Source organism: Equus caballus, chromosome 2 (assembly GCF_041296265.1).
Source record: "Equus caballus isolate H_3958 breed thoroughbred chromosome 2, TB-T2T, whole genome shotgun sequence".
Lineage (NCBI taxonomy): Eukaryota > Metazoa > Chordata > Mammalia > Perissodactyla > Equidae > Equus > Equus caballus.
In genome coordinates this window covers 60,278,084-60,293,294 of record NC_091685.1, presented here as the reverse complement: position 1 = coordinate 60,293,294, position 15,211 = coordinate 60,278,084, and the positions used below count along the sequence as shown (strand labels likewise).

Here is a 15,211-nt window from a genome sequence, read left to right as displayed (position 1 = left end):
TTGCCAGACTCTCTTTCCCAGATCCAGCTCTTCTTTCCTGAGAAAACATCAAGGGGGCAAATAACCATAAGCAGGCCATCTGGGACTAAGTTCGACACGACTCTCTTGGTTAATTTTAGGGGTTAATCTTGGCTTTTCCATTGTTATCATCCCATGTGATGTCAGAAACGACGGCCTGGCTACACTGCAACACTACAAAGGGCAAGAGAACTACCGAATCATCCATGGCAACTATTTTTTCATTTCATAAATTAAGGTTTTCCTTCTATGGTTTTATGATGATTTTATTGCTAGATATCAGAGTTTGCTAGAGAAACAAACTCTTAAGTAAGGGAACGTGCCCTCAGGAGGACACCCCACGCCCTAACTGTTCTGAATGTGTGGAAATTTAACTTAATGACAAAATGCAAGGAACGAACTGTTCTGGACTGTCTGAGGAGAAGGAGCCCACAGAGACTGTGTACAAACTCCGCCGGTAAAGCCTGCTCGCTTCCACTGGGGAAGTGGGATTGTCATCCACCCAGCTGAACGTTTAAGTCATTAAACGTTCTTACAAACTAAAAATGTACAGATTCATTACAGAAACTTTAAAAATGCAGACAGAATAAAAATAAACCTACTTAAAAATTTCTTACCTACAGTTTTACTCCTATTAAAATTTCAGCATGTTATTTATCTAGTTTCCAAACCTGTGCTCTTTTTGAAATGGGATCATATTGCTCTTATGTCTTCTGCCTGAATTATTTAAGAACCTATCATGGTCCTCCTTCCTCGTTAAGATGCCCTACATTTGAAAGGGCTGAACATACATACATTAACATTCATCTTTGTTCATACCTGATGGGTTTTCTTCTATTAGATAAATTTTTGGATGGGGTATAACTGGACAAATGTGATATTTTCTTTGCTTTTTGTGTGTTTTTTCTTTTTTGCTTTTTATTCATGGTACCAAATTTCTGTCCCTAAGAGTTTATATTCCTATCAGCATTAAAACATAGGGCCAATTTTTGTCCATTCTCATCAAAAGATAAAAACTTTTATTCTTTAACCAATATGTAGATAAAGATGATGTGTGTATATCGCATTTTTGATAGTATGAATATTTTTTAAAAATTTAATCAACAATTTGAAATTTTTTCTTTTGTAAATTATCCGTTTTCGTTTTCTATTGTTTAAGGATATTTATCACTGTTTTGTTGATTTATAAGAGGCTTTTAATCAGTAAAGCTACTAACCTTTGATCTGTATTACATGTTACAAGCGTTTTTTCCAGGTTAATTGTTAGCCTTTAAGTTTGTTTATGGCTTTTTTTCTTATTTGTGAGGAAGATTGTCACTGAGCTAACATCTGTGCCAGTCTCCCTTTATTTTGCATTTGGGACACCGCCACATCATGGCTTGATGAGTGGTGTGTAGATCCACACCCAGGATCCAAACCCATGAACCCCGGGCTGCTGAAGTAGAGCATGCAAATTTAACCACTACATGACCAGGCCAGCCTGTTTATGGTTTTTAAATGCACAAATTTTAAAAAATACACATACTCAAATCTACAGGCCTTTTCCTTCGGCCTTAGAAATATATTTTAATAGTTTAGAAATCTAGCTCCTATTGAACAGTAGGGACGGCACTGGGGCTGGGGGCTTTCACAAAAAAGGTAGTTCCTCCTCCTTGTTTTCTTTTATTTTTGATGGAGCTGTTATTCTAGGAACCCAAACTGGGAATTATTGTCTCTCTATGTCTTGGTTTAGCCAGGTAGCTAAGCATGGTGTCAGCAAGGAAACCCACACCTCAGGAAGCACCTCCCCCAAACAACCCCACTGTGCTCTCTCTCCTGCCGGCAACAACTCGTGATCCTAGATTTGTGCACCCACACCATCATGGAGCTCTGTGCTGCCTTAAATACGATCTAGTCACAGGAACCTGCCTCTCCAGAGCTGCTGTTGCCAACAGAGGCCTCCAGCCAGCTGCACTCTGTAGCCACCTGCATCCCTAAGCCCTTCTGTCATTACTGCCTAGAAATTCTGCTGATTCCAAAGGACTCTGCATGGACCTTCTCTTAAGGTTTCATAGTCCACTTCCACCTTCAGCCCTCGAAGTTCTGAAATGTGGCCAAGTTCAGCTTGAAGAGCTGAATATGAGCATGAAGATTAAGGAAAACTATACGAAGAGAGAATGGATCACACAAACATCTTATTACCATTACCTCAGGTAGAGCACTCTAGATTGGATGATGAATCTGAACAAGTACTTTAAAGCTTTCAAGGCAGCAAAGAGCAGTTCTGTCTTGCTGGAGTCATCTGCATTAGCCACATAAAAGTTCAGTACCTTGGAGAGTTTCCTTAAAAGGGTGAGAAAGAGACAAATATCAATGAGGCAACGTGGCACTCCGACACTTGGGGTGAGAGAAAGGGAACCTGCACATTGGGGAAGAAGTTACAACTACAATTATCTCTTCTAGAACACGCCCGGAACAGGGAAATCAACTCCTTTGCAATTGAGTTTCCTCACTGTGGTCTAGGTTTGGAGCATCCCTTCTGCTTAGAAATAGGGGATGGTTTCTTTCCCTTTGTAGCCTTCTTAAAAAGGATCAAGAAATGCAAGAGTTGAAGGGATTCAAATCCGGAGGATATTTTAATCTCTGATATGTAGACAGACATCTTCAGATCTTCCTGTAAGGGAGGGATTGCCTGCCTAAGGTGATCAACTCAAAAGAAATCTAATTCCTTCCAATCTGCCAAGTCCTTTGGGATCCATAAAGATGGAGCCAGCTGGAAACCTCACTTAGTGTGGGAAGAGGACCTCAACCTGAGGCCACAGAACCCCCAGGGTTCTGAACATCCCAACAGATAAAACTGCTCAGGGACACTAGAGTGCCCTTGTGTCCTTTCAGAGTCTTTGAACCGGGGGCTGTCTTAATCTCGTGCTAACCTACACTTTCAAGGGCATGGATATCTTGAATATTCTTTCTGGGAAGTTGTGAGTTTCCATAGTATTAAGAAAAACACACAGGAAATATGTAGAATTGATCAAGTCTTACAAACAAACTCAGATTACTACCATCTGGAATGTGGCTTTTGGCTGTGTAACGAAGACCCACTGACAGGATTTCCTCAACGTAGCTACCATCCGTTTGGGAAGCGTGGCGACTGGGTGGAAAGGACCCTATGACTGGTGTATCTGCCCCCTCCCCAATCCACTGGGCATTACATCCATTGTGTTAGTTGGTGATTATGCTTCATGACACCTCTTCTATGTCCCTTATGTCTTGTTACATTTCTGGACCTTCATGGAAATAAAACCAAGAACTTCCTTGTTTAGCTCCTAAAAGGACACAAGGGATCAATGACCTGACCTGACAGATCAGGTCAGCAGCTAGCCTGACAGATAAGTCAGCAGCAACTGGCATTATCTGGCATAAACCATTGTCAGAAAGATCTTTGCCAATCTTAATGACATTCCTGTCACTACTTGTCACATTGCTGTGCACAATAGCTGAAATTATTGTGTAAGGGGGTGGGGTGACAGGCCGCACACGGTGCATGGGGAGCTGAGCACTTCAGGGCAGAGTGCAGAGTGAACATCAGCTGCTTTCCTTAGTCAAGGGCTCATAAAGCAAAGACAGAAAGGAGACCGCACTACGGAAAAGGCAGAGACCATTCCCTCTTATGCAAAAACAAGGAAAAATTAGATCTTTCCATATCCTGTAAGTAATAAATTCTACAAACACTTGTGGAGTAGGGTTGAGGGTTGAGCACATGACCCTCAGTTCTATCAGACTTGGTCTTGCTTAACCCACTGTTTGATCCCCTTGCGGCCTCATGCTAACCCACCGACACCCAACTCTTGGGATCCTGAGTGTGTCCTCTGCCTTGATTGCGTGCCTAACGGCTTCAATGTCTCCCGTATATACATCGAGGATTCTTAAGGAAATATAGTCTTATCTCTTCTATAACTTTCCAGAAGGCAGGGCCTGAACTCAATACCTCTTCCAGGGTTAGAACACTAGATGGTTCTCTTCCCACCAGGAGGCGTAGACCGAGGTTCTGCATGCAGAGGCACATTTACTCAGCTTATGCCCCTCTCGTTTCTCAACAGCCCAGCCCCAAGAGTGCAAATCCAATAATCAACCACACGGAGTTCCCTTGAATCATACTTACACATACGCCAAAGTGGCACTGAAGTGCTTGTAAATGTAGGTTTCAAGGACAGGATTAAAATGCTGGAACTTGATGTCGCCTATCAGTGAGATAATAAATACCTGCCAAAGGTGAAAAATATGAATAGCAGCATTGTACAACCTCTAGGCGCTCTGTCAACAAGCGGGATTTTAACATCCTGGTGCCTTCTTCTCTTTCTCAATCATTTTTGTAGCATTCCTACTTTACTATTCCAGAGCTGAACAAAGTCTCGGGGATTCTTTTTATTTAAAATGAATACAGAGACTAGTATGTGTCAGGCACTGTGCTAAATGCTGCGAAGACACCAATAAAAGCCAGCATCCGTGGCCTCAGAGAGCTTACTGTCTCGGTGCAGAAGAAATGTAAGCCAGGGAGGAAAATGGCACAGGGGAGAGGAGATAAGGAAGGGTCCTGTGGAGTAATACACTCTCACCCAAGGAGGCAGCTGATGAAATGTGCTGCGACATCCTTCTCCTGGGTGCAGTGTGAGCGCTCCCAATAACTGAACCTCTCCAGACTTTTGCCTCCCAATTTCGCCCTCATAGGTTAACTCCTATTGCTCTTAGGGGCATAATCGACAAATAAGCACTTTGTACCTACTCGCAACAGAATAGTGCAGAAGAAAGGGCACCAGGGACTTCCACATACACCCTCTGCCAGCTGATCTGTCCCACAGAACCATAACCACAGACTCTCTTTCCCATAAACCTGGCCAGGAATGATCTTAGCTGGGGGCACCTCCTCTCTTGATTTTTTTTTTAAAGTTTAGTATCTGAGATAACAACTGTTGCCAATCTTCTTTTTCTTTTTTGTCTGCTTTTTCTCCCCAAATCCCCCCAGTACATAGTTGTATATTTTAGTTGTGGGTCCTTCTAGTTGTGGCATGTGGGATGCCACCTCAGTATGGCCTAATAAGCGGTGCCATGTCCGCACCCAGGATCCGAACTGGTGAAACCCTGGGCCGGTGAAGCAGAGTGCGCGAACTTAACCACTTGGCCACGGGGCCGGCCCCGACTCTTGATCTTACATCCTTAGCTTCAATGCCCTGACCACTTCTTGAATTGACCAAGTTCTCTAAGCTGACGAATGACCTAATATTCCTTTGCTGCAACATCTAGGTAAAATTCTGCACTGAACTTTAACCCCAACAAAGAGAAAATGATGCTGGGTTTGGATATGTTAGCTTCTTCCAATCCACCACCACTTCCGGCCTTCCCAGATCCTGACATGACTTCTCCTTGCCTGGATGATTTCAGTTCTTGGAACAGGTGTATGTTTAAGTATTTTGTATGACAAATTTAACTGTCTGCTGGGTTGTGTATTGTACACAATGAAATGAAGACTCATTTCTGACTTGTGAATTCAGTCTCCTTTGCATGAACACACAAGCACACACATACACAACAAGCTACAATCGTCTTTGTTAATGGTATCTCCTGGTTTATGACTAGGCAATTTCAAAGAGAGCTAAAGTGATTCCTGATTTCTAATTTTCTAATGACACTGTTTCCCCTAATGAGAAAGAGAAAGCATGTCAAAAAGTAAAATCTAACAGGAAACAAAGAAATAAAGGCCTTGAATATAAGTCAACTGCTTCTAATTTTACTTCTGGGAATAAAGAAATAACCAGAGAGATGTATACAAATACTTATGCAGAAAGATACTCATCACAATTATTTATAATAGTGAAATATCAAAAACTACACAGTTGTGATAATAAAGACTAGTTAATATGCTTAACTGCTTACCAGCGCATCAAACACAAGGAAGTCATAGGTTTCATTGTCTGACATTTCCATCATTATGTTAAAAAGTGCATCTAGCGTATCTTGCAAAAACTGAAAAAGAAAAACAGGTTATTTGGTGCTTTCAGTTCAGCTCCATACTGCAGAAATTCGGGGACAACTAGGTTTCAATAGAATATGTTTTAAAATAGCATTTTCTTAAAAATCAGCACACTTGCTTCCCAAAATACGTAAGTTTTCTATTTACAACTACAGGTTTAATTTAAAACATTGCACTAATGATGCGGTGGAAATCTTTCTCACTGTGAATATAGAACATACCTTAACAATCTCTCCTCCATCCACCTCCATTAACTTCTTTAAGTTGTGTTTAATGTTCTGGGAGTTCGAACGCCAATTTAATAAGCCTAACAGGTCAACTAGGAAGAACAACCACAAACCATAATCATTAGACACCGATTAGAAGGAGCCACCCACAGCATTCCAGGATACTGCTACAGAACTCTAAAAAAGACTGTTGCTCTTAATGCTGGCTAACACTTTATGTATTCTTTTAATTTACTGTCTCCTATCTTAATCAGAGTGAACCCTGTCGCCTTCTTTTATTCTTCACAGAGAAAAAAATTAACCACAAATGTACAAGAACGTAAAACGACACCTGAATAGAACTTGTATTTCTCAATGATATCATGGCCTTACAGACAAACCTAAAAGCACTCTTAAGTGACCTCCCTGCCAGTAATTTCCTGCATTGCTCAATTTGTCCCTTGTCACTATGTTTGGTTCAGTGGATTCAAAGGGAAAGGGGAACTTTTTTTTTTTTTGAGGAAGATTAGCCCTGAGCTAACTACTGTCAATCCTCTTTTTGCTGAGGAAGACTGGCCCTGAGCTAACATCTGTGCCCATCTTCCTCTACTTTATATGTGGGACGCCTACCACAGCATGGCTTGCCAAGCAGTGCCATATCCACACCCAGGGTCCGAACCGGCGAACCCTGGGCCGCCGAAGCAGAACGTGTGAACTTAACTGCTGTGCCACCAGGCCGGCTCCAAAAAGGAAACTTCTATACTTGCACTAACACATTTAAATGTCAAATCCACACTGGAGAACAGATTTTATTTTTTCCATTTTTGAGCTGAGGAAACTAAGGCTCTGTGAAATTAAATTCCATGCCTTAGGTCACACAGCTGCCAGGGAGTGGTATGAATGGAATTTAATCATAGGGTTATCTGATTCCAGAAAACCGCGTCCTTCCTACTCTACGACACTGCCTCCCCAGAGTTCTTCAAAGAAATAAACAGACAAGCAAATCAGACAAGCTGCTATTCCAAAGGCAGGCAGAACAGATTCATGGTCCTAGGGTAAGTCTGGGACAAAAACATTCAGGTGTTTTTGGATTTAAAATGCAGAACTTTGGATCTTTAAGCCACTTACAAGCTTTAATGAATGCTGAGCTACTAAAAGTGTCACAAGAAATACAGCAGGCATCCGGGCTGTCACTATTTTATCATTTTGTCTAGGACATCAAGTTACTATTACTAATTACAGAGCATTATCTAGTAAAAGTAGCAGTACCTACCTTTTAATCAATAGACTTGTATAAAGATATATAAGTAGATGAAAATACATGCCGTTCATTAGAATAGTCAATTGGCTTCACAGGTGTGTATGTTTTATTGGCTTGGGAAGCCCCCAAAGTCCAGTGCCTGGAGACACCCCACTGTCAACAGAATGAAGTCCCAATACCACTCACGGAAGGCAGTAAGGCCACACCTGCGGCTCCCCTGCCAGCCCCATCGCCCCCCCCAGCAGTCAGACAGCTCAACTCACTACTCCCCACGCCGTGGCCTGCTCTGAAATAGCTCTTGGGCTTTGCCTATGTTCTTCCCTTTGTCTGGAATGCCCAGAAATACTAGAATGCATACTATGTATTTGTTAAGCTCCTACTTACATTTCAAGACCCATTTCAAACTTTATTCCCTCCGGGAGGACTTACCCAATCATTCTCTGCTGTCTGTACTCCTTCCTCCATATATATCTATAGCTACAGCTACATGCATATACATATATACTTACACACACACACATATATACATATTGACACATATACTATAACGAATAATAAAGACATACTTGGTGTCTCTTTGGCTCTCTCCACAGATCTGAGCCACCTGAGGGCTGGAACCATCCCGCATTCATTCTTATACCCCACCACAGTGCTGGGCACCTAGGAGGTGTTCAATTCATGTCTGATGAATGAACGGATGGAAAGGGAACAGTAGCCCTGAGGAAGCTGGTTATATGCTCAATACAATTCTCCAACTTCTTCATTTGTTCAGCAAGCACTTCCTATTAGGCACTGTGCTCGGCCTATCTACTAGGCACTGTCCACTTCCATATTTCCATCTCCTATTTCTGCCACAGGCTAGTCAATGGCACTGCTCCATTCATTACTTCACTCCACTCATTGCTGCTGGAGGAGGATTCAGACACTTGATCAGGAGTGAAGAATCACCTAGCTGCTTTAAGCATCTGCGAAGAACCCACATATCAGCCCAGAGGTGTCTTTCTCAGATGTGGTTTGATCTGCAAGCCACATCACTGCTCATATCAGGAATATATGTGGCATCTGGTAAAGTGTAAGGTCTTAGGGCTAGAAAAGTGGTGGCAGAGTGTAATAGAAACAGCCCTAGACTGACTGTATTTCTGAGACTCGTACAGGTTGAGCCATATGGCTCTAGTTAATTTATTTTCATTGCTGCATAGTATCTATCCCATCATATGGATGTACCACATTTTGTTTATCCAACCTACTGTAGATAAACATTTGGGTTGTTTGCTATCACAAACAATTCTGCTACGAACATTCTCATGTCTTCTGGTATCCAGGTGCATCAGCTTCTCTGGGGTATAAATCTAGAGTGGAATTTCTGGATCATCAGGAATGATGACCTCCAACCATGTAAGATACTATCCAAATGTTATCCAAAGTCCTCGTCCCAATGCACATCCCCATCTGAAGGATGTAACAGGAGACTCAGAATAACAATCCCCAAATTTAGGCTAGTGATTACCTTAGGGAGAGGATTAGGGACCATAACATTTAAAAAAGAAAAACCATAAGTTTTGGAGTTATAAATATCTATTTTCAGACCCAAGTCCACCACTTACCAGCTTAGGCAAAATATTTTAGCACTTTAACTCAATTTTCTGATCAGTAAACTGCAAATAACAATGGCAATATTGGTGTCCTCGTGTGCTAGGGTGCTGGAGGGTAAAATAAAATGATGACTGTGAATCACCTGGCCTGGGCCCCACACCTGCAGGGACTTGAGCTGCCCTCTCTCTTCCTGGAGCAACAAATTGATTCTCACCCTCCCAACGGGCCCAGCAAAGGATGATCCCACACAAGTCAGTCTGTTCTAGTTTTGAAAAAATTAATAAATAAATGAATAGTCTATAAGCTCTGTTGCTAACCAAGGCCAGTGACCTTTAACCTTTTGATTCCTAATCTCCTCCTAAGGCTGAGGAGAAGTGTCTCTGGTCATGCTCTCCGTGTGAAAAGGCACAGCTAGCGTCTCGCTCAGGAAATGCTCTCACACACTGGATGGTTTATTAATGTTGACAGCTTTTTCCTTCTCAGAATAAATTGGGTGTTTATAATTTACATCAAATTAGAAGAAAGCAAATACAGGAACAACCCACAGTTATTATCTGTCCCTTGGAATGCCCTGCTTTCTCTGCTGCTCATGATGTCCTTGCCGTTCTCTGCATCCTTCCCACATCCTCCCCTCTTCCTACCCCCGCCCACGCTGGCAGATCACTCCTCTCTGGTTCAGATGAACCTGCCTCTTTAAACCTGCTCTGGGACAGGATATTATTTAAGACTGTTTGCAGGGGTTTGTCAAGATGAGTTCTTTGGAGATCTACACACTAGGAATGGGATAACAACAAAGGAAAGGGTACAGTTCCATCCGATGGAGCTTTCTGCGACGACAGGAATGTCGCATATCTGCGCTGTGCACCAAAGTCACCAGCTGCACGAAACTACTGAGCGCTTGAAATGAGACTAGTGCAACTAACGATCTGAATTCAAAACTTTATTAAACTTTAACTTAAATTTCACAAGCTACATGGTATTAGGGGCTGCCACGGGGACAGCACAGGTTTAGAGCATTTAGAAGATAATTGAAATCAAGTGTGTAAGTTGAGTACCGCCATCTGTCAATAAGCTTCCTAAATTTACAATTGGAGATAATAAACAATATCACAATATGGTTGCCTTTAATAGAAATTCCTTTTGCTTTGCATTATAATTTTTATTACTTGCTGTCTTTGAACGCTAGTCTCTGGAAAGGATAATCTACTAGATGTTTGATAAATGCTGTCCCTTTTAAACATCCCTTGATAGCCCCAAAAGTACATTAATGCTTATATCGCCTACTACCATACTTTTAAAAATAACATTTTAACACCTCATAGGTAAAAACTTGGAAAATACCAAAAGAATAAAGAAAATAAGGACTGTCCAAACTTTTGGAATTATTCCTTTTAGTCTTCTGTGTACATGTAACAATGACGATAATGATAGCAGCAACAGCTAATATTCATATAGTGTTAGCAAGGGGCTAGACACTGTTGTTTTGCTTTTACTTACTCTAATTTACTTCATTCTTTCAAACATATACTATTACTCCCATTTTAAAGATGAAACTAAGTCACAGAGAGGTCAAGTGACTTGCTCAGGATGAAACAGCTAATAAGTGGCAGACGGGGATTTGAACCAAGGCAACTGGCTTCAAATTGCCGTCAAATATTTAAACAAAACTTGGATTATACTCTACAGAGCATTAAAAATTTTGCATGTCTTTGATATGTTTTTTTTTCTTTTTTTTTAATTAAGATTATGATAGATTACAACCTTGTGAGATTTCAGTTGTACATTATTGTTAGTCATGTTGTAGGTACACCACTTCACCCTTTGTGGCCTCCCCCCACGACCCCCTTTTCCCATGTCTTTGATATGTTTCGAAATATATTTGGCAGCTGCAAAGATTTCATCATTTAATTACGTTACGTAATTAAAACTGACCCCAAATTGGACATCTGGATTGTCTCCACTACTTCCCTATCATGAATAATAGGGAAACAGCCTCATACACAAATTTTTGTGCACATGTCTCATTGTTTACTGAGGTTCACTTCCTAGGGGTCAAATTACTGGATCAAAGCATCTAAACACATTTAACATCTTTGATACACCGTCTAAATCATCTTCTACGAATACTGTACCATTTAACCTTCTATCATTACTTTATCATATTTACTTTTTCCCTAACAAGGGCTATGTCACTGATACAATTTTGTCATGTCCTCTAGGAAACTCAGAATGTTTTCTGGCTTAATTTTTGATTTTTTCTTAGGCAACAGACTTTATCTTTTTGAGCAGTTTTAGGTTCACAGAAAAAATAAGCAGAAACACAGAGAGTTCCCATTTACCCCTTCACTGCTCCCCGGGTTCCCCTATCAACATCTTGGTGATCCACTTGGTGCACGTGATGACCCAGTATTGACATAGTTCATCAACTAAAGCCCACAGTTCACGTTCGAGTGCACTCTGTGCAGCGCATTCTGCGGGTTTTGACAAAAGTATGACGACACGTATGCATTACGCTGTGAGATAGTACAGTCTTACTGACCTGAAAATCCCCCGCGCTCGGCCTATTCACCCCACCGCACTCTCCCCTGAGCCCTTCGCAACCACGGATCTTTTTACCATCTCCAGAGTTTTGCCTTTTTTCTGGCCTTGTTTTTGGTGAGTGTGCTTTTACTTTCCCAGGTGTATCAGCTCTGAACTGCACTCTGTTGAGTCTAGCCGCTTGTCCAGGTTGAAATACTATCCATATTCTCTAGCCAACCATGACTCATTGAAAGAAACAATACTGACCCCTTCTAAAGATCAACCAACACCTGATCCTTGAGTGTACCTCCTATCTAAACTGTCTGGTCTATCTCAGCACGTCCCTAAGGCAGAGCCCCTGCCAGCTACCTCACCCAGATCTTCTGAGAAGCCAAAGGGACTAATCCTCTACACAGCATATGGGATATAGAATTTCTAAGGCCAGGCCCCTGGACAGCTAACTCTTGGCTCACTGTGTTCAGTAAGACTCCTTACACATTAAATGAATAAGAAACTGTTATTGGCTATCAAATGCCAGGATATACACAAGAGAAGTTAAAATTGATATCAGAGATTTCAAGGAGGAACCAGATGAAGCCTCATTTGAACTATTCAGCTGATGTTATGGAAAATCGCTGACTGCTTGGAAAAACATGGGAAAGAGGCGACTACATGTGGGACAGACAGAGCTCTAACAGGAAACCCTCCTTGCTCTTTTTTATACCTGTTTGGGCAGGAGACTGGTTAGATATCTCTGCCAGTGTCCTCTCCCTCATTACCAACATCTCTTGTTACTTATATTATACACAGCACATTATTAGAGTTCTTGGCTGCCTTGAAAAAGGAAACATGAGACTTTTTAATTTTACAGCATCTGTTAATGAATATATTTATAAGTTTTATAATATTAAAAAATGCCAAATGCTTTTCACCCTGTTTAAAGATGGACAACAAAACCTCAGAAGGAGCTTCAGCTATCTGATCATTATTACCCAGAACATCGAGTGAAGAGCAGAGACCGGCACCCCACCTCAGAAGAAATGCCCCATATGGTCCAGCCCCCTAAGTATAACAAAGGAGCCCAGGAAGACCGGTGTCACTGCAGTCACCACACCTACCATTCTGGGTGAGCTTTGTGGAGCAAATGAGGGTGGCAATCTGAAAGCTATCTTTTGTGCTATCCTTGGTTGGGGTAAAGTTGGCCAGGTTTTTGGATGCTTGGAGCTCTTTTTCTTCCATCTCTACCTTGGTTCCAGGCAGGGTCAGGTAGAATTTAGCATCTTCCATTTTCTTGTTGTCACCCTGAAAAGGAAGCATGTTAGGAACACCAAAAGACGGGCAAAATCTTTTACATGCAAATAAAAATAGTTTCTATCATGAGCACAGTGCATTTCCAGTATGAGTAAAGAGGTTTTATCAGATTATACTTAGATCCCTTAAAACTCTAAGACATTGTGACACCTTTCCAGAGTTTGAGCCAGAAACAATTTCAACATTGAATGAAAATGAAGTTGTGAACTAGAAACTAAAAACATCCTAGGTCTCTGCTATAAGTAAACAAATATTAAAGAATAAGGTTGGATTTCATTTTCTTGAACCTATAAATGGTCACAATTATAGTTAATTGGGTTGATGGATTGATTGGGTTCATTGGGAAGCAATAGCTTGCCATACCTTCCAAAACTATTTATGAACCAAGGAGCTGTTAAGAAAAATACTTTTTTGAGATGCTCCCCAAAAAAGCTATCAACTCTGTGATATTGTTGGATAAATGAGAACTTCCAGCATCTACTTTCTACTATAAAATCGCAGTAGAAGCGAGAGCTCCATGGCAGTTAGAGGCAAGGAGGAGGACAAAACGGAATGGAAGGAAATGGGGCCCCAAAGCAAAGAAATGGCGCCTGGCTCATGGTGATAATAAAACCACATCCTACCACACCTACCACACCCTAACCAAGCCCAAGAGTGCAACTGTCTATGTTCCATGCAGATCGATGCAAAGAGTAGAAGGCAAGAGGAGAGCCTCTTGACTATTCACCATCACGGAACACCATTTGCAGGAGAGAGAGATACTCTTTAGGAGACTAAAAAATAATGCAACTCATTGTTTCCAGAAAGGGGATGGGAGACGATGTAGCTGGTGTGAACCCTCTGGGTTTCTAGACTTTAAGGGGCAAACACATACAGCTTCAGGAAAGTTTCTGATGTTTATACACATTAATCTGAAAGGTGCCTTAAGAACCAATTTCAGAGGTAGTAAACATTTCCCCAGCAATTTTCTGAGCCTCAATTTGTTAGCACCACCTTATAAACCACCAGATCATGCCGTCCATCCTGCAGAGTGGTGCCATCCGGGTTCATCAGTTTTACGAAGGCCACCCCAAATGCTCGCTCTGATTTATCTCTGGCTGAAAAGACAGAAATACATGTCTGAGCAGTGCAGAAAGATATCAGGAAGTGATGGCTAGGAGAGCTGATTTCACATTCTGCTCTGGGGTTTGATTTTCAATCATGCTACAATGAACACAGTTCAGAGAGCTACAATAAGCCAACCACACAACGCACATGACAGCCTCCTCAAAGGAAATATTTCCCTAACTGAATTCGTCTGGCACCTCTTCCCATATTTGCAAATGAATGAGACCAGCATCCACTCAATCTTCCAAATCAGAATTGTGGCTGCTGACACTGAATCCACCCCCATGTCAACTCGATGTGCTGAACACCTCTGGAACCTATGCCATTTCTCTCCATCCCTTCTGTTCCTACCTCAGTTCAGCCACCTCACCTCTTCCCCATATTTCTGTAAGATCTCCCTAACCGGTCTTTCTGTCTCCAGTCTTTTTCCACCTTGCAGCCAGAGTGAGATTCCCGAAATCAAATCCAATCAGGTACATCGTCTTGCTCCAAAACCTTTTCATGAGATACCTCATTTCTGTTGTTTTAAGATAGACTCAGTGAAGAATTTACTACACTCCAAGGTTTATGATGCCATCTAAGGTTTCTACTCTCCTCTTCCTTCTGCAATAGTAGCCTGGGAGTCAGGAGAAGTGGGTACGGGTGCCCGGTGGCATTTGGGGAGGAGGGTCCAGCCTCCCAAGGAAGCAGAGGTCTTCTGAGACCTCAGAGGACTACTGAGATGTCCATGGCTGGGGTAACTCATGGCCTGGTCTCCCCACAGGCACAACTCTAAGTTCTGCTATGACCTGTGTGTCCCCAGATTGGCTGAGCAGTAATCCACTGGATAATTATACCACAATTGTTTATCCATCCTCTTGTGGGTGGCCATTTAGGCTATGTGCAATTTCCGGGTATTATGAATAAAGCTTTTATAAACATATACCAAACAACAACCACCACCGTCACCCGTAAAACACTCTTTAATGGTTCCTCCATAACGTGGTTCAAAATAAACTTTGTCCTTCATGATCTGGCTCCAGCTTGCCTGGAATCAGACTGCAGAGGTGTCAATCCAGGCTCTAACACTTACCAGTCCTGTGACCTTGGCAAGCATCCAACCTCTCTGTGCCTCAGTTTCTTTATGTATAAATATGGATAAAAGTAGTATGTACCTTTTCAGATTATTGTGGATACTAAATAAGATAG

General features: G+C 41.8%; 1 protein-coding gene across 3 annotated transcripts in view; it reads right to left on the bottom strand.

The window, feature by feature from the left end:
- The window catches only part of DOCK5 (dedicator of cytokinesis 5), a 202,894-nt gene that overhangs the window by 69,374 nt on the left and 118,309 nt on the right, over nt 1-15,211 (bottom strand). For all 3 annotated transcript variants that reach the window (XM_023636176.2, XM_070256397.1, XM_023636177.2), the window contains exons 17-22: nt 13,910-14,013; nt 12,724-12,907; nt 6,247-6,344; nt 5,929-6,018; nt 4,160-4,260; nt 2,206-2,340 (exon numbers count right to left, since the gene is read on the bottom strand). In XM_023636176.2, coding sequence (XP_023491944.1) covers nt 2,206-2,340; nt 4,160-4,260; nt 5,929-6,018; nt 6,247-6,344; nt 12,724-12,907; nt 13,910-14,013 — 712 coding nt within the window. The remainder of the gene's footprint in view (nt 1-2,205; nt 2,341-4,159; nt 4,261-5,928; nt 6,019-6,246; nt 6,345-12,723; nt 12,908-13,909; nt 14,014-15,211) is intronic.